The 19,543-nt window shown below is 39.4% G+C and overlaps 1 protein-coding gene across 2 annotated transcripts; it reads right to left on the bottom strand.

Annotated features, from left to right (window-relative positions):
* Positions 1-1,664: 1,664 nt before the first annotated feature.
* Positions 1,665-14,826, bottom strand: LOC110502480 (max-interacting protein 1). 2 transcript variants are annotated; one of them, XM_021580525.3, is made up of 6 exons: positions 14,448-14,826; positions 12,728-12,830; positions 11,918-11,947; positions 8,053-8,167; positions 6,532-6,703; positions 1,665-3,493 (listed from the first exon to the last, which is right to left on the bottom strand). In XM_021580525.3, exons 1-6 carry the CDS (start codon positions 14,668-14,670, stop codon positions 3,330-3,332), a joined length of 807 nt encoding a protein of 268 aa, XP_021436200.3. In that variant the 5' UTR covers positions 14,671-14,826; the 3' UTR covers positions 1,665-3,329. The 2 variants fall into 2 exon arrangements, with proteins under 2 accessions (XP_021436200.3, XP_021436201.3); XM_021580526.3 differs by lacking the exon at positions 11,918-11,947 and having other exon boundaries at positions 14,448-14,783.
* Between the last annotated feature and the right edge of the window lie 4,717 nt (positions 14,827-19,543).

The following is a 19,543-nucleotide window of genomic DNA, read 5'->3' as shown; positions in this document are numbered from 1 at the left end:
CAATCTGCTGATATAAATGTATTGTATAGAAAATACATGATTTCAATCATGAAGAGTATATAGAGTGGGGCATAAAAGTATTTAGTCAGCCACCAATTGTGCAAGTTCTCCCACTTAAGGAGAGAGGCCTGTAATTTTCATCATAGGTAGTACACTTCAACTATGACAGACAATGAGAAAAAAAATCCAGAAAATCACATTGTAGGATTTTTTTTTTTAATGAATTTATTTGCAAATTATGGTGGAAAATAAGTATTTGGTCAATAACAAAAGTTTCTCAATACTTTGTTATATACCCTTTGTTGGCAATGACAGAGGTCAAATGTTTTCTGTAAGTCTTCACAAGGTTTTCATCCACTGTTGCTGGTATTTCGGCCCATTCCTCCATGCAGATCTCCTCTAGAGCAGTGATGTTTTGGGGCTGTTGCTGGGCAACACGGACTTTCAACTCCCTCCAAAGATGTTCTATGGGGTTGAGATCTGGAGACAGGCTAGGCCACTCCAGGACCTTGAAATGCTTCTTACGAAGCCACTCCTTCGTTGCCCGGGCAGTGTGTTTGGGATCATTGTCATGCTGAAAGACCCAGCCACGTTTCATTTTCAATGCCCTTGCTGATGGAAGGAGGTTTTCACTCAATCTCACGATACATGGCTGAATTCATTCTGTCCTTTACACGGATCAGTCGTCCTGGTCCCTTTGCAGAAAAACAGCCCCAAAGCATGATGTTTCCACCCCCATGCTTCACAGCAGGTATGGTGTTGTGTTTGGAGGACAAAGAACGAGTTGAGTTTTTAACAAAAAGTTATATTTTGGTTTCATCTGACCATATGACATTCTCCCAATCTTCTTCTGGATCATCCAAATGCTCTCTAGCAAACTTCAGACGGGCCTGGACATGTACTGGCTTAAGCAGGGGGACACGTCTGGCACTGCAGGATTTGAGTCCCTGGCGGCGTAGTGTGTTACTGATGGTAAGCTTTGTTATTTGGTCCCAGCTCTCTGCAGGTCATTCACTAGGTCCCCCCGTGTGGTTCTGGGATTTTTGCTCACCGTTCTTGTGATCATTTTGACCCCACGGGGTGAGATCTTGCGTGGAGCCCCAGATCGAGGGAGATTATCAGTGGTCTTGTATGTCTTCCATTTCCTAATAATTGCTCCCACAGTTGATTTCTTCAAACCAAGATTCAGTCTTCCCAGCCTGGTGCAGGTCTACAATTTTGTTTCTGGTGTCCTTTGACAGCTCTTTGGTCTTGGCCATAGTGGAGTGTGACTGTTTGAGGTTGTGGACAGGTGTATTTTATACTGATAACAAGTTCAAACAGGTGCCATTAATACAGGTAACGAGTAGAGGAAAGAGGAGCCTCTTAAAGAATAAGTTACAGGTCTGTGAGAGCCAGAAATCTTGTTTGTAGGTGACCAAATACTTATTTTCCACCATAATTTGCAAAGAAATTCCATTAAAAATCCTACAATGTGATTTTCTGGATTTTTTTTCTCATTTTGTCTGTCATAGTTGAAGTGTACCTATGATGAAAATTACAGGTCTCTCTCATCTTTTTAAGTGGGAGAACTTGCACATTTGGTGGCTGACTAAATACTTTTTTCCCCCACTGTATCTTATAGCTATGGACACCACAATAACAAAGAACAACTGAACACTGTATAGGTACATATGGTGGTAGAGGTTTATTGATCAAGTTTTCAAGGGACCATTACCATGAACCACACAAAATAGTAGCAGGGGACCAGCAATATATTCTTTGTAAAAGTCACCTTTGATGGCTGCTTTAGCACAGGAGAGTGTTCAGAGACACTTTCTAAGTCCGAGTCTTTTTCAAAATGCATTTTACAAATGACCCAAAACTGACATTTAATAAATTCCTGGAACTAAGAAACCTGTGCAAGATTCAATTTAGCCATTTTAAGACACAGTTGGTGGTGATAATCGTTTTAGTTGTACCACAAAAATATGGGTATGGTCATAAGATGAAATGTCCAATTTGGTTAGTAGAATTGTCTTGCAGTGTGTGATTTTTGTAGACAAATACTCAAAATATACAGCTTCGTGGTTTTAACTTTGGAATGCTTCTCAACTACAATACAAAAAATAAGTTACTAAATAAGGATGCGAATCAAAACTCAAATTACATTCTGCCATGTGCTATATTGTTCATGCTACAAAGACATGAGCTCTCAAAACTGGTCAATCCAAAGCACATGACAATACAATTGAAAGCTACATTCAATACACATGCACCATTTACTTTTTTTGTTCCAACTTTTACAGCCATTTTATCTTACTATTGATTACTATTTGTAATTAATACATCTATTGAAGTTGCATACAAAACAAGCAAGTGGTGTTGGACGGACAAAATTAACAGCCAACTTAAGAGTTGACATAACTGTCAATGAGTGTTATTGCTTCCGAATTGTGCTTGGGAAGTGCGGGATAGCTTATTATAGCTGCCTACCGTATACAAACAATATTACTTTTGAAATCTCAAGGGGGATTGATGTCAATCATCTCACAAAAGAGGCCACTGAGTGATACGTTTAGCCTGTCCTGTACCATTGCACCTAGCTTTTGTCTGGGATAACTTGTCAAACAATGCTCAGTTCAAAACCACAACAGACTTAACTTTACATTTGTCAAAACATCTAAATAATTCAAGTGTGACCAAGACATACAGTACAACACAATAAATATTGGAAAAATAAATACTACATTTCTCAATTATATTCTAATAAATTAGGAATAACATTGGTGACTTGTGTCAAAGATTTCAAGTGTAATTGTTGTTTATTCAACCTGTATACCTTAGAGAACTGGTTTGGAGTGCAGATATAGAAGTGCGAGTGACCTGCTTGGTGATGGATGAGAATAGTTTTTTTTTACTAGAGGGTCATCTGCTAGAGGTTTCCAAAGTGGGGGGAAAAGTGGCACTGGTGAGCTTCTGGCTGGTTTTGTGGTTTTTGTGCTGGTTTTAGGAGGATACAGGTAACATTAGACTCTAAGTGCAGTCGCCCACATCAGGGGCAAGATTTACAGTTGTAGTAGTAGGATTAGTCCACTTTAAAACTGCAGGTGGGGTTTAGCTTTAAACTACTGGTTCTTGGGATGAGAAGGCTAGTTTAGACTGCAGGTGGTTGATTTTTAGGCTGATTCATAAGAGGAGTGGTCCAGTTTTAAACTTCAAGAGGAGTTGAACTTCAGGCTGGTTATTTGTACAGTACCAGTTATAGACTGCAGGTGGAGTTTTAGGCTGGTTCTTAGGAGAAGGCCAGTTTAGAATGCAGCTGTGGATGAGGAGGTTCAGGCTGGTTCTTAGGAGGAAAAGGTCTGTTTAAGACTGCAGGTGGAGTAGCCCTCGTCGCTGGCCAGGCTCTGCCGACTGCTGTGGTCATCCAAGTCACTGCAGCCACTGGTGCTGATACTGTCCAACTCTCCATGGGAGAACTCAGTGCTTTCCACGTCCACCTCGATCTCTTCTACAGAAATTGGGGTGAGATACATTTTTTTATTATGATCATCCCACACTTAGTAATCAGATAATCGTATTGATTGACAACTACTGCTTGATGACACCAAATGCTACATTATAGACTGTAACACATGTAAATTATATTTACTGGTTTGAAATGGAACTGAACCAAACCGTTTCTTAGTATAATATACAGTGCCTTCAGAAATTATTCATACCCCATATTTTGTGTTACAGACAGAATTCAAAAAGGGTTACATTGATTATGTAGGTTAGCCTGCCCTCTTGTGGATGGATGTAATAACTACATGTATGAAACATATTTCTCTACATAAAATCTTCTAAAGGCCTCCGCATGCTTCCCATCCGAAACACTTCGGGAACAGTTTCTGGGTATATTATGAAGACATTGTGACATTTTTGTTAGTTTTGATCTTCACCAAAGGATTTCTGTTTTTTGCTCCATTTGTCTTTCCCTCGATCCTGACTAGTATCCCAGTCCCTGCTGCTACCCCCACAGCATGATGATGCCACCACCATGCTTCACCGTAGGCTTGGTGCCAGGTTTCCTCCAGACGTGACACTTGGCGTTCAGGCTAAAGACTTCAATCTTGGTTTCATCAGACCAGAGAATCTTGTTTCTCATGGTCTGAGAGTCCTTTAGGTGCTTTTTGTCAAACTCCAAGTGTGTCGTGCATTTTACTGAGGAGTGGCTTCCGCCACTCTACCATAAAGGCCCGATTGGTGGGGTGCTGCAAAGATATTTGTTCTTCTGGAAGGTTCTCCCATCTCCACAGAAGAGCTCAATTTCGAGTCTCATAGCAAAGGGTCTGAATACTTATGTAAATAAGGTATTTCTGCTTTTTATCTATAATGCATTTGCAAAAAAATTATTATGAGGTTTGTTATTATGGGGTATTGTGTGTAGATTGATGAGCATTTTTTATTGAATGAATCCATTTTAGAATAAGTCTGTAATTTAACAAAATGTGTAAAAAGTCAAGGGGTCTGAATACTTTCCGAATGCACTGTACATGTACATATTACCTCCAGTATCTTGACTACCCCGAACCCCTGCACATTGAGTTGGTACCGGTACCCCTTGTATATATCCTTGTGATTGTTCTTTTTATTGTGCTACTATTTTTCCTTTTGTATATTTAGCTAATTTTTCTTATTAACTTTTTAAAAACTGGTTATGGCTTGTAAGTAAGCCTTTCACAGTAAGGCCTGTTGTATTCGGCGCATGTGATGAATACAATTGTATTTTATTTGAACAGTATGCCTTAAAAAAATATGCACTTCCCTTGACTTTTCCCCCATTTTTTTCATGATGCAGCCTGAATTCAAAATGGATTCAATTGATTTTGAAATACAGAAATGTCTAACTTCCATTAGTATTCACACCCCTTAGTCAATACTTTGTAGAAGCATACTTTCTGGGTATGTCTATGAGCTTTCCACACCTGGATTGGGCATAATTTGCCCATTATTCTTTTCAAAATTCTTCAAGCTCTCTCAAATTTGTTGTTGATCATTGCTAGACACTCATTTTCAGGTCTTGCCATAGATTTTAATTTAGATTTAAGTCTGTAACTCGGCCACACAGGAACATTCACTGTCTTCTTGGTAAGCTTGTGTTTAGGTTATTGTCTCGGGGCTCGTGAGTGGCGCAGTGGTCTAAGGCACTGCATTTCAGTGCAAGGGGTGTCACTACAGTCCCTGGTTCAAATCCAGGCTGTATCACATCCGGCTGTGATTGGGAGTCCCATAGGGCGGCGCACAATTGGCACGGCGTCGTCCAGGTTTGGCCGGGGTAGGCTGTCATTGTAAATAAGAATTTGTTATTAACTGACTTGCCTAGTTTTTAATAAAGGTAAAATAAAAAAATGTAAATTAAATAAATTGTCCTGCTGAAAAGTGAATTTGTCTCCCTGTGCTGGTGGAAAACAGTCTGAACCAGGTTTTCCTCTAGGATTGGGCCTGTGCTTAGCTCTATTCTGTAAAAAAAATGTTATCCTGAAACTCCCTAGTCCTTAACGATTACAAGGACACCCATAACATGATGCAGCCACCACTATGCTTGAAAATATGGAGAGTGGTACTCAGTATTGTGTTGTATTGGATTTGCCCCAAACAAAACACTTTGTATTCAGGACAAAAAGTTAATTGCTTTGCAACATTTTTTGCATTATTCCTTTAGTGCCTCGTTGCAAACAGGATGCATGTTTTGGAATATTTGTATTCTGTATAGACTTCATTCTATTCCCTCTGTCAGTTAGATTAGTATTGTGGAGTAACGACAATATTGTTGAGCCATCATCAGTTTTCTCCTATCACAACAATTAAACTCTGTAACTGTTTTAAAGTCACCGTTGACCTCATGTTGAAATCCCTGAGCGGTTTCCTTCCTCTCCGGTAACTGAGTTAGGAACGACACCTGTATCTTTGTAGTGATTGGGTGTATTGACACACCATCCAAAGTTAATGAATAACTTCACCATGCTCAAATTAATATTCAATTACTGTTTTTTTTATGTTGACCTATCTACCAATAGTTGCCATTCTTTGTGAGGCATTGGAAAACCTTCCTGATCTTTGTGGTTGAATCTGTCTTTGAAATTCACTGCTTGACTGAGGGACCTTACAGATAATTGTATGTGTGGGTACAGAGATGAGGTAGTCAATCAAAAATCATTTTAAACACTATTATTGCACACAGCGTGAGTCCATGCACATTATTATGTGAGTTATGCACATTTTTACTAATGAAGATATTATTGCTTGCCATAATATTTCAGCTTTGAATTTTTATGAATTTGTAAAAAATCTTGAAAACATAATTCCATTTTGACATTATGGGGTATTGTGTGTAGGCCTATGACCAAATAAATCTCAATGTAATCAATTTTAAATTCAGGTTGTAACACAACAAAATGTGGAAAAAGTAAAGGGGTCTGAATATTTTCTGAAGGCACTGTAATATTGCCACTGTCAGCCGAAATATGCTGGGAGTAACTAAACTCTGTGCAATGGTTGGCTCACCTCGGTCCGAGTGTTCTAAGGCCAAAGGGGAACCTACGCTGTCCATACGGGCCCTGTCCCTGTCTCCGCCTCCAGGGGTCTGCAGGTGGGCCAGCTGCCTCTGCAGGTGCCTCTGCTCACGCTCCAGGCTCTCCAGCTGGTGCTGACTCCTCCGGTCCAACTCCTCTAGTTTCTACACACAAACAGAGGAGAGAGAGTTAATCAACCTTAGAATTTTTTGGTATTTTATGGTGGTGGGAAAAGTATTCAATTGTCATACTTGAGTAAAAGTAAAGATACCTTAATAGAATATTACTCAAGTAAAAGTGTAAGTAACCCAGTAAAATACTACTTGAGTAAAAGTCTCAAAGTATTTGGTTTTAAATATACTTAAATGTCAAAAGTAAATGGAATTGCTAAAAGTAAAAGTATAAATAATAAAAAAATATTTATATTAAGCTAACCAGACGGCACAATATATATTTGTATTTATTTATGGATAGCCAGGGGCACAACTGAACACTCAGACATAATTTACAAATTAAGCATTTGTGTTTAGTGAGTCCACCAGATCAGAGGCAGTAGGGACCCCCTAAATGACTTAAGTAGTACTTCAAAGTATTTTTACTTAAGTACTTTACACCACTGGTATTTTATGAATAATAATTGCATATAAATAAATGGTGTAGGATAAGGAGCAGCTATTTATCACATTTTGTTAGACATCTGCGCATAGTATGACACATATTCAGTTTTACTGTACAAATGATAGAATCTTCAACAGCTGCCATTTGCAAACATATTTAAAATGGAATAATGTTTTTGTTTTTGTTTTACTCTACTCTTGTGACAACACAAATTCTGCCCATTCAAGATTGAGGGACAAACTGAGTGTGTTCTTCTGAGCCTGAATAATCATATGTGAATTTATCCACATCAGACCAGGCAAAAAAAACCAACAGATCCAAACAGCTGTAGTGGCAAAGTAATTCCTGACATTTTTGTACAATGGCCAAATGTAGAGCTGAATTTGCTGCTTGTAGGAAAACAAGGGCAACGGCTGGGTTGGTTCAGGCTAAGCATACAAGCCACACTTTCTTTCACTTTTTATTTTCTTTCTGAAACACAGCAATGTGCAAAACATTTCTCAGATCAATTGGAAATACTTTTTCAGAGTTCACAAGGGGGTGACAAATAGGTTCCAGACTATATCTACACCTGGATAAAATGGGAAAATTCAAGTTTTCTAATCAATTATGTTTGATAAATCAGTTATACCCATTAAAGGTATATCCCCATTTCTCTTGCATTTGCTTGCGTTTCCAGGCCCACAAGTGTGCAGCCAGGAATAGCAAGTGATTTGTAGGCTGAGGAAGTAGACCACATTGTGTTTGTGTGCCGCAGTGCTGTGGCAGGTCATGGGAGCACACAGCTTCTCTATCCATAGGCAAGGGGCTTCCATTGAACCATTCACTATTCACCAGATCCCATAACACCATGGTCCCCATGACACCACCATGGTGGCATTGTTGACTACAGTACCTTAATGTGCCCCTTGGCCTTGTTGAGCAACCCCAGGGTAGTGTGCCGACTGCAGTCTGGTCCCAGTGGGATCAGTGTCTTCAACCTCTCCAAACACAGGCGGAGATGTGCTCGTCTAAGAGGGCGAAGAAGCAACAGACTACTCTTTAGTGAAACCAATAATAGGAATGGTCTCTCTACATCCAGACGAAATTCCTGGATTTGAATGTCATGATCCCCCTTCACATCGATTGATGAATATCTTTGGACGTAATTAGTTATTGATCTGGTTATTATACTGAACAAAAATACAAACACAACATGCAACAATTTTTATGATTTTACTGAGTTACAGTTCATATGAGGAAATAATTTAATTTAATTATTTAATAATTTAATTAATTAATTAATTTAAAACACATACAGTTTGCATCTGTTGGTCACAGATACCTTTAAAAAAATGGGCCTCACAATGGGCCTCAGGATTTCATCATGGTATTTTTGTGCATTCAAAGTGCCATTGGTAAAATGCAATTGTGTTTATTGTCTCTAGTTTATGCTTGCCCATACCATAACCCCACAGCCAGCATGGGGCACTCTGTTCACAACGTTGACATCAGCAAAACCCTCGCCCACACGACACCATACACATGGTCTATGGTTCTGAAGCCGGTTGGACGTAATGCCAAATTCTCTAAAATGACGTTAGAGGCGGCTTATGGTAGAGAAATTAACATTAAATTATCTGGCAACAGCTCTGGGAGACATTCCTGCAGTCAGCATGCCAATTGCATGCTACCTGAAAACTAGAGATGTCTGTAGCATTGTGTTGTGTGACAAAACTGCACATTTTAGGGTGGCCTTTTATTGTCCCCAACTTCTTAATATGCCACACCTATCAGGTGGATGGATTATCTTGCCAAAGGGAAAATGCTCACTAACAGGGATGTCAATAAATCTGTGAACAACATTTGAGAGAAATGTGTTTTTTGTGCATATGGAACATTTCTGGGATAATTTATTTCAGCTCATGAAACATGGTACCAACACTTTACATGTTGCATTTATATTTTTGTTCAGTATAGTAATAGATTGAGCTACAAAAGCAGACCCTTTATATTATTTTCCATTTTGTTGGATAGAAAGATTTAATAGTCCGGGACCATTGCTGCTGAGGTCAGCCAGTATGACAGGCATACAGACAATCTTGTTTTAAGGTCATGGCCTTTGCTCCATAAGAACTGAACATTGTAGTGTCTAGAAACCCCCTGTGTAGTGGAATTTGAGATTGAGCTATTATCATCCAGAGGCCTGGGCCTTCCCTCTTCTGTGTTCAATGATGATTCCCACACTGGCAGCTCTCTGCATATTAGCTCTCATCACTGCACAGAAAAGCTTAGCTTAGTGAAGCACACTGTCTGAAACAAGCAGTTCCAGTTCCAACTGTGAAAACATTGTATGGTTGTCTTCCAAGAACAGCCTGTACTGGACTGGACTCCCTGATTTGCCATGCAAAACAGACATCTCTGTTCTACCACCAGGATGCTAGCATGCTAATGTACAAACAAACTTGAAATTGTGAAGGTGTTGATAAAATACAATGGGGCAAAAAGGTATTTAGTCAGCCACCAATTGTGCAAGTTCTCCCACTTAAAAAGATGAGAGAGGACTGTAATTTTTATCATAGACTAGATAGATATCATACACTTCAACTATGACAGACAAAATGAGAAGAAAAAAAATCCAGAAAATGACATTGTAGGATTTTTAATGAATTTATTTGCAAATTATGGTGGGAAATAAGTATTTGGTCACCTACAAACAAGCAAGATTTCTGGCTCTCACAGACCTGTAACTTCTTCTTGAACTTGTTATCAGTTCATAAGACACCTGTCCACAACCTCAAACAGTCACACTCCAAACTCCACTATGGACCAAAGAGCTGTCAAAGGACACCAGAAACAAAATTGTAGACCTGCACCAGGCTGGGGAGACTGAATCTGCAATAGGTAAGCAGCTTGGTTTGAAGAAATCAACTGTGGGAGCAATTATTAGGAAATGGAAGACATACAAGACCACTGATAATCTCCCTCGATCTGGGGCTCCATGCAAGATCTCACCCCGTGGGGTCAAAATGATCACAAGAACGGTGAGCAAAAATCCCAGAACCACACGGGGGGACCTAGTGAATGACCTGCAGAGAGCTGGGACCAAAGTAACAAAGCCTACCATCAGTAACACATTACACCGCCAGGGACTCAAATCCTGCAGTGCCAGACGTGTCCCCCTGCTTAAGCCAGTACATGTCCAGGCCCGTCTGAAGTTTGCTAGAGAGCATTTGGATGATCCAGAAGAAGATTGGGAGAATGTCATATGGTCAGATGAAACCAAAATATAACTTTTTGGTAAAAACTCAACTCGTCGTGTTTGGAGGACAAAGAATGCATCCAAAGAACACCATACCTACTGTGAAGCATGGGGGTGGAAACATCATGCTTTGGGGCTGTTTTCCTGCAAAGGGATCCGGACGATTGATCCGTGTAAAGTAAAGAATGAATGGGGCCATGTATCGTGAGATTTTGAGTGAAAACCTCCAGCAAGGGCATTGAAGATGAAACGTGGCTGGGTCTTTCAGCATGACAATGATCCCAAACACACCGCCCGGGCAACGAAGGAGTGGCTTCGTAAGAAGTATTTCAAGGTCCTGGGGTGGCCTAGCCAGTCTCCAGATCTCAACCCCATAGAAAATCTTTGGAGGGAGTTGAAAGTCCGTGTTGCCCAGCAACAGCCCCAGCAACAGCCCCAAAACATCACTGCTCTAGAGGAGATCTGCATGGAGGAATGGGCCAAAATACCAGGAACAGTGTGTGAAAACCTTGTGAAGACTTCCAGAAAATGTTTCTCTGTCATTGCCAACAAAGGTATATAACAAAGTATTGAGATAAACTTTTCTTATTGACCAAATACTTATTTTCCACCATAATTTGCAAATAAATTCATTTAAAAAAAATCCTACAATGTGATTTTCTGGATTTTTTTTCTAATTTTGTCTGTCATAGTTGAAGTGTACCTATGATGAAAATTACAGGCCTCTCTCATCTTTTTAAGTGGGAGAACTTGCACAATTGGTGGCTGACTGAATACTTTTTTGCCCCACTGTAAGTCCAGCTGTAAAATTTGCCGCTTTATTAGCCAGTATTACATTTTCAAATTCTGGGTCAATATATTTAGAATAACATCAGGATATGCTAAATAAATTCAATAAATCCAGCCTTCACAGTATTTTGGATTATCAAGTGAAGTTCCATTTTGAAAAGACAGTTGGAGATAAAGTCACCGGATATAACTATTTGCCACACCACATAAAATGTTACAAAATTTGTAGCATAACAACATCCCTGTACATGTATTTATTATGGATCCCCATTCGCTGCTGCACTCTTCCTAGGGTCCAGCAAAATTAGGCAGTTATACATTTTTTTTGTTTAAACATTACAATACATTCACAACAGATTTCACAACATATTAAGTGTGTGCGCCTGTGTTACTTGTGCACTATCAAACCATGTATCAGTCTGCACAGTTGAATGATTATGTGGATATGATGTTTGATATGCACCAAGACAGGTTATGCACCATCAGATTTATTAGGCCTATATCTCTTTGACTAATTAATTATTGTGTAACTCAAGTGTTTTACCCCATGTTACACAGTTATGGACCAAATCACAGTCGGGTGGGGAATCAGAGTAGAGAAGAAAATGGTAGATGAGTGCACATTCAGTACTTGCAGAGATCTTCAATTGATCAACAATAACTACTGTCAATGGAAATACTTGCAATGGCCTCTAACACAGAATGACAGTCACAACCCTTTCTGACTCACCTATTTTTTTCCAGCTCATTGTGTGCTGATCTGGGTGTAAAACAAAATGGACAGGTTATAGACCATAGACTTAGATAGACATTGCATCATTGTATCTATCTTATTATGGCATCTGTGAGAGCATGGGCAGTGCCATTGAGGCCATTTCCATTTTGAAGTTGTCCATTTTCTTCTACTACTCCTATGAGTTAACAAACAAACTGAAACGGTGCATACTACCACCTAGAGTGTGTTGTTTGAACAGGTATAAGGCCAAGGTTTGCGGTTTACTGCCAGCTGCAGTTATGGAATGTTTGCTCACAAGTATAAATCATTGGCTGATCCCTCCTGATGACCCAGATGGAATCATGTGATCCTTTCTTAACCCATAGGACATCCCACCCAGTTTACTACTTCAAAATGGTGAAAGTGGCGCTGCCCATGCTAAAACTGGCTTTTGAGCACTAGAGTCTTCTATCTATTTCTATGTTATAGACAGAAATCCATGGACAAGATATGTTACCAATACGCTTTGTAAAATACTAGTTTGACAGTTTCTGTCTTGGTGCACTTTGTTTCTTCCAAGTCCAATAATGAAGAAGGGGTAAAAACGAAATGTTATCAAATCAAAATGTATTGGTCATGTCCAAATATTTGCAGGTGTTATAGCAGATGCAGTGAAATGCTTATGTTACTAGCTCCAACAGTGCAGTAAACTGTCTCGTCAATACAATACAAATACACAAATAATCAAAGAGTGAGCATGCAACTGTAATAACATGGGTATGTGTAATATCACAGTTATAAAGAATATTGACAAGATTAATTTACCTGTTGTGAATATTGTCAATTTTCTTATTCTTTAATTTCCGTTGTCTCTGATGATGCTTGTTCTGAGTTGCAGGGCATGTTGAGGCATATCCATGTTCACATTCTGTTGATGAAATGTATATTTTGAACACATTAGGCCTTACATTATAATTCTGTAATTTCTGTCAGACAAATACTTTTTTTGTTTTGGTCTGTAACATTTGTGACATTAAGCTAGTCCCAAAACAACAGGGAATGAATAAACAACATCTCACATAGCCTACCCCTCCCTCCTGTCTATATGCTGCAGCTTCCAATAATCTTACAATGTTGTTGATTATTGTAAAACATATATATAAAGAAAAAAGTTGTATATTTAAGTTTAGTAAAACTTGGGGAAATGCCTATAGCTTCACCCAACACTGTCTCTTACTTTCTCAACAGCATGGTTTATTGGTTTATTGAAAAACACTAACAAACTTTCTTCAAGACATAGGCCAGCCTACTCATTCATTACCAATTTTGAAATCTCACTTAGTAGACTATATTAGGCTACACTAGACAATAAAATGCATATAGAAAACTATAACATGTATAATAGGCTATAAACATTTTTACCTATTTCTAGGTTTAATAAAATATCCAATATGAGATTGATGACAACAGAATTGTTTTAATGTGATATTTTATTTATTTGATCTAATCCTAAATTGTGTATACACCTACAAATCCCACAATACATGTGACGTCAAAGTTTAACCTGGGTTTGATTGGGTATCTGCAAGGACTCGAGACGGGAACATGGGTTTAGTCCAATCAAAACGGACAATTTTGTTCCATGTGGAAACCATGTGAGCAACAGTGAAGATACGAGGAAGCGCAATTGATTGAAATAAAGAAAGTATATGGCTGGCATTATAGGGCTTCTCTATTCAGCCTCTGCACAACATGCCGACTTTTCAACACATTTTTTAAGGGTTTATTTGCCTCATTTGACAGTTGGATTTGGTCTGAGATAAATAAGCATAGGCCTACGAATTATTTGCTTTTCTTCGGCCTGCAGGCGTCCACATCCACTGCCAGAAATGTAATGAAAACCTATGCTCAGTGTTGAGTAGGCTAGGCTAGGTTTTAAAATAAGTTGAGTGGGAGCTTGATAAATCGACAAGCCTATTATGTAGCCTAAATATTTTAATAAGTAACCTACAATTTAGGAAGACATAGCTCAAAGGAAGACAGTCCAACGCACACAGGGCAACCTTCGTGGATATCATTAGGATATGTTTAGTTTAGGCATATTCATGTCTCTAAGAAAATTAATTAATGGGGCCATAGTCAAGTCTCATCCAATTGGAAAATGCGCACTTGAATAGCCATTTAAATTATGCTACCATTCGTAGAAAATGCCATAGCGGGTGAGATCATAATTCTATGTCACGGGTTTGCTTTTGACCATGGATTGTTGTTTTTTTGTAGGCTATATCTCATTCACAAACCAATCAAAATATGTTCAGTCCAAGTGATTCATTTGAAAAACTTACTGGCATTATCTCAACAAATGTGCATTGGCAGAATAGGTTGAAATATTAGGCCCATTCACAATCAGACAAATGGAAGCAGGGGAGTCAGACAGTTGCCTCTCATGTTTACGCGTCTTTTGTCGCCCTAACCATTTCGGTCCATTGTTGTCTGCCTTGGCGAGCCTGCCTCTGAAATAACCAGAATAGCCTACATTACTTACTTCCGTTGTTCTTTTCATTGTTCTCAATGTAATTTGCTGCATCCAGCAACACCTGAACGTTTTTCATAAAAGTGTCGATTTGGTCCATTGCGGAACATTCGGAATATAGAATGTCGGAATATCCAGACATATCGCTAAAATCCTGTTGGTCCATAGACGCACCCGACTCCAAAAGGATCCCGTCTGATTTCAACTCGATCTGCCGTCTCATATATTTAACCATTTTCTTTTATGAGAACTGGCAGCAGTCTAAATTTGGTCTCCTTATCCAAACTGTGCAATGTGCAGAATGAGGGAGATACTGCATTGAACTGGAGTAGATGGAATTGTGCAGTCCTTGAGCCACTTGCCCTAGTTGGCGGTTAATCCCTCCCACCAAAGCATGCACATTGCATTCACCATAGTCAACTGAATGCAAGCCTCGTCTTCAACATATTGCAGGAAAGCAACATGTATATGTATGAATAGTTTTACACATTACCACATCAGTATTCACAATATAGCTAATCCTGATTATAACTCCCCAAAATGGACTGAACGTTTGGCTCACATAATGTGTAATGCATGAATGTAATTTGTTTTAGACTAGTTTAAATCATTCTCTGCTTGTACAGTATATTGTTACTCCCTTTATGACTAGCATCTGCATCAAAGCATTTACTAGTGATGGGGTAAAAACAAATGAGGCTGGCGTGCAGGTGATCACATCAGTTTAAAGAAAATCCATAGTGTGACCTGCTTAACAAGGGCAGAGGAATTTAACCTATTGAAAATGTCTTCCTCTACCTATCACATCAAGTCCTCACATAAAGTGCATTGTCATCCGGCCTCAATCGCTTTAATGTATTGAAGTAGGATGCTCTGCAGGGCCTTGATATGATTGGGAATGCACCTCCAAAGTCATAGGTTAGAGTTTAAATCATTTCCTAATAGACAAAGTTTAATGGAATGCATTTATGAGCATACACTGTGGAAGAACTTGGTATTTAAGTGATAATACCCAAAAAGCCTGTGTTTGGAGGATATAGTGGCACGGGTGTGTTGTTAGGCCCGAGACGAAGTACAAGTCGTTCAGTCTTTTTGTTCTGTATCTATGGACGTGACTCAGTCGTTCATTCTAATTGTTCCATTGACATACTGGCTGGCAACGTGCTTATCCCTTGCTTGCTAGCTAGCCAACTATGGCTAACTTACATTCACGGTTACGGCTAACTTGCAGCCAGAATAACAGCAAAGTAGCCGCATTTGCATTTGTTTAAGCTGTTTTCTAGTGACATTTATTTGTATACATCCATAACAATGAGCTAATGATGCACAATTTTGCCTGGCATAGAAAATGGGCTCACTTGTCAGGACACTGTTGTTCGGAGGAGTTAGCCAACAACACAGCTAACACAATCACTTCAAACTGAAGCTGGAAAGACTGCAAACTAGCTTCACTTTGTTTGGTTTTACCTTTTTTCAATGGACATTTCTTTTGTATATATCCATAAAAATTAGGCCAGCTGATTCATGATTTCCACTGCCTGAGAAACGCTGCCTGTCTGCCTCGTCCTGACTCACTACATGTTCATTACTATGGGACAGCTGGAGATCAAATTTGAATATTGAACAAATGTTGCAAATGTCGTAGAGACAGACACTGCAAGGTTTATACAAATCTCCGCTGTTGAAAACTAAATGTTAGTCTTAAAGAAATGTGTGATAATGGTGGATATAGTGGAAATCATGTTTATAAAGTGCCTGGCTGGGCTAATGAGACAGTGGATTGCGCAGTCAGATGGAACAGAGTAAATAGGCATTTTAATGTCATAGATTTAGCAGGTGGTAACTTGTGGAATAGACACCGGCTAGAATGCGCTTTTAACCAATCAGCATGCAGGATTACAACCACCCGTTGTATAATATATAATATCCCACATTCCTTCCACAAGGTTTAGTCACTTTAGCACCCCCTGTTGCTACTTTGAATACATAAACATACAATTTTCTGGAGACAAGCATTATTTTCAATGTTAACATGTTGTATTTGTATGTTTGACTTACAATAACCTACTTCAATAGACTTGACTTCTGAAAAGGTCAAATCTAAATAAATTAATCCGTTGTGGGACCACTTCAAATGAACTATACAATAATATGTATTGCTCCATATAAAGCAAGGGTGTCAAACTCCTTCCACGGAGGGCCGAGTGTCTGTAGGTTTTTCCTTTCAATTAAGACCTAGACGACCAGGGGAATGGAGTTCCATCCTAATTATTGACCTTAATTCATCAATCAAGTACAAGGGTAGAGCGAAAACCCACAGACACTCGGCCACCATGGAATGAGTTTGACACGTGATATAAAGGATACCATGAAGTTACCATATTTCATCATCTGATGTGAAAGCCCCAGAGCTATGCAATAAAGCTTACCTTGAAATTGAATGAATTTCTAGTTGGACGGTCTATTACCATTGTGCCTTTGATTGATTAAGAAGTCATTTTCTCCTTGGCAGAGAAGGAGGGAGGAGGACAGAGGGTAGAGGGGCTGCCTTTAGGGGGGCAGTCATGCGTATGAGCCTGTGTTGTGCCTCTGAGACAATGGGTGCAGATGGCTGCCTTACTGCAGATGTGGCCATGGCTGTAACGGACGCCTGGGAGAGAGAACACCCTCCCATGGAGTCTATTTCAGCTGCTTGGCTAGGACTGATGCACACACACACACACACACACAATTAGAGAAAGAAAGCGAGACAGATGCTCATGTTGAAAGCATATGAGGACTGGGTTTAGGTATCTGTCCATATTACATACTGGGCTCGTGGACAGACTGTCAGCTCTCTGCTTTGACACAGACAGCATAGAAAGCTGACCCATTGTAGGATAGTGTCGAATGTGACCCCAACTGGAGTAATCTGAAAAGCCTGAGGATTATACCAGTCGGCTCAGCTGTCACAGAAGAGGCAAAGTCACACGTTGTGTGTGTGTGCCAGTCAAACCATGTGGCAGCAGTGCCTATGGTTACCCTCAGTAGGGAGTGTATTGCATGCAATGTTCTGAACAGCAAGATTTGTATTCTTAAAGAGGAAGAAAACTGTGGATAATAGGCACGTGCAAGCCCGATTTCTGTCTCCAGACATTTTATCATCAGATAGTGACCAAAAATAAGATATTATATGATTCAAACATACTGTCTCCTGACTGGCTGTTCCGAAGACTGGTACATGAAGTAAAATGTTGTGTAAGAGTGTTCTAATATAATGTATTTTACTTTGAAGAGTAAGATATTTCCTATATAACCTTATTGTAACATATTGTCTACTCTATATGACTATGTTATTACATACCATGGTGGTCATCTGCTATCTATATCTGTCTGCAGTTAGGTATTATGCAGTTGTGCCTATTGTCTGAACACAATAGTTGTTCTTTACCCTGAGGTCACATCATGCGGTCACTCCACCAGACCAGAGTGTGTCACCTGTTCCTTAAAGCAAGCCCCCACCGACTCCTCCTCTCATTAACACTCATTAACACAGGCAGGAGATGGGGGAGCTGCTGAACACTAAGCTTTGTACTCCACAGACACAGCGAGGGTTGTTGATCAGAAAAACTTAGGAAGTTTGTCACCTGAGAATAAAACATGAATCATGTAGGCTACTGCTTAATACAGGCTCAGCCCAGTCCCAATTATAGTCAGTCGTCTAATGTCACCTCCTGAGATGAGATGGGGTGGTGGTATGATCGTCTCACATCCCTGACAGGAACACCTGTTGGACGGCAAATCCCCTCTTTGTCTCCACAGCCCCTCTCATTCGATTACCATAGCAACCTCAATTCACAGACAATGGCAATAGACCTACTGAATATTACATTTTATATTTACATATAGAGGGGCTTCACATTGATAGACAATTATCAATCAGGAAGATGCATTCTTTCTAGGTGACACTGCCGTTTTCTAGTAGACTACTGTGTAAATAAGTTTTAAAAGAAAGCCTTATTCCCTGGGGTTTTGTGTGTGGGTGTTTTTAAGGAGAAGGCCTGCCAGGATTATTCTACCTGGAGCCTGTTGATAGGAGGATGCAACGTTACAGAATGTTTAGCTCTTAATGTATGATGTAGAACCTGTATGATTTTCTGCCAAGTAGAATAGGCAGCACTATTCATTACAATTCAATTTGCCTTGTATTAAATGCATTGAATAAAATTGTGTAATGTAGGCTCCATAAATTATGAAATACGGTATGAAGAAAATCATGTAGGTCTACTGTTGAGTACACGAAAAAAACGGCCTTTCTGACTACAAGCTCACAAGTATCCCAACGTATTAAGCGAAAACGAGCATAGAAAACAGCATTGGCATGAATAGAAAATATAAAAAACGTCAGGCTACTATTTTAATATAAGTATTTCAGTGACAACCTGGTGGATTAACAATATTGGTTTGTTTACTAACATGTGGACACAAAAAGGGCAGCGTAGAACACAATTTCCCAAGATGCATTGCTCCAACATCTTTCAAAAGACTGATTCGAAGTTTGCCCCCCAGAAAATGATTTTCAATTGAATGACGTCGCACAAAAATGTGTCATTTTTCCTACGAATTAAGTGGCACAAAGATGTGTGTCTTCGCACAAATTAAGGCACACAAAAACTGATGAAATTCTTGTTGTACATATTTGCACGAATTGAGTGTGAGATTGTGATGATGTATGCCATGGGCTCTCCAGCCTTGTTCCTGCAGCTACCCAGTGCTTAATTTGGGAATTGAAGTGAAATATGTTCATAAGCCTATGTATAAGCTAATATGCGTATGGGTGTTTTGAATTAATCGTCATCTTAGAAAGAGCTGCTCATTTCGTTGAGTTAGGCTTTGAAACAACATCCACAACAACCATGTTTTACAGTTTCAACCTGTTGAACTTCTTTCTTCAAATTGATCGTCACAGTGAGGTGTTTTAAAAGTACGATAGGCCTACTGTTTTGATATGTTTGATGTGATTTTCGGTTAGATTTGCAGTTGGTAGTTAACAAGTTGGGTACTACGAAAGCATGTCCAGAGTGCATAAGAGGAGATTACCGTGGAAGAGTACTGTGGTCTGCCGACTG

This window comes from Oncorhynchus mykiss, chromosome 23 (assembly GCF_057628025.1).
Source record: "Oncorhynchus mykiss isolate SJ-2025 chromosome 23, ASM5762802v1, whole genome shotgun sequence".
Taxonomy (NCBI): Eukaryota; Metazoa; Chordata; class Actinopteri; order Salmoniformes; family Salmonidae; genus Oncorhynchus; species Oncorhynchus mykiss.
The sequence above is the reverse complement of the archived record's forward strand: the minus strand, read 5'-3'. Positions and strand labels throughout refer to the sequence as shown.

Coding starts and splice junctions, on each gene's coding strand:
- LOC110502480 (XM_021580525.3), bottom strand. CDS start 14,670: ATGGTTAAATATATGAGACGGCAGATCGAGTTGAAATCAGACGGGATC. Junction 12,831..14,447: donor CAATGAAAAGAACAACGGAA/GTAAGTAATGTA, acceptor TTTCATCAACAG/AATGTGAACATGGATATGCC. Junction 3,494..6,531: donor CTTAGAACACTCGGACCGAG/GTGAGCCAACCA, acceptor CAATTTCTGTAG/AAGAGATCGAGGTGGACGTG.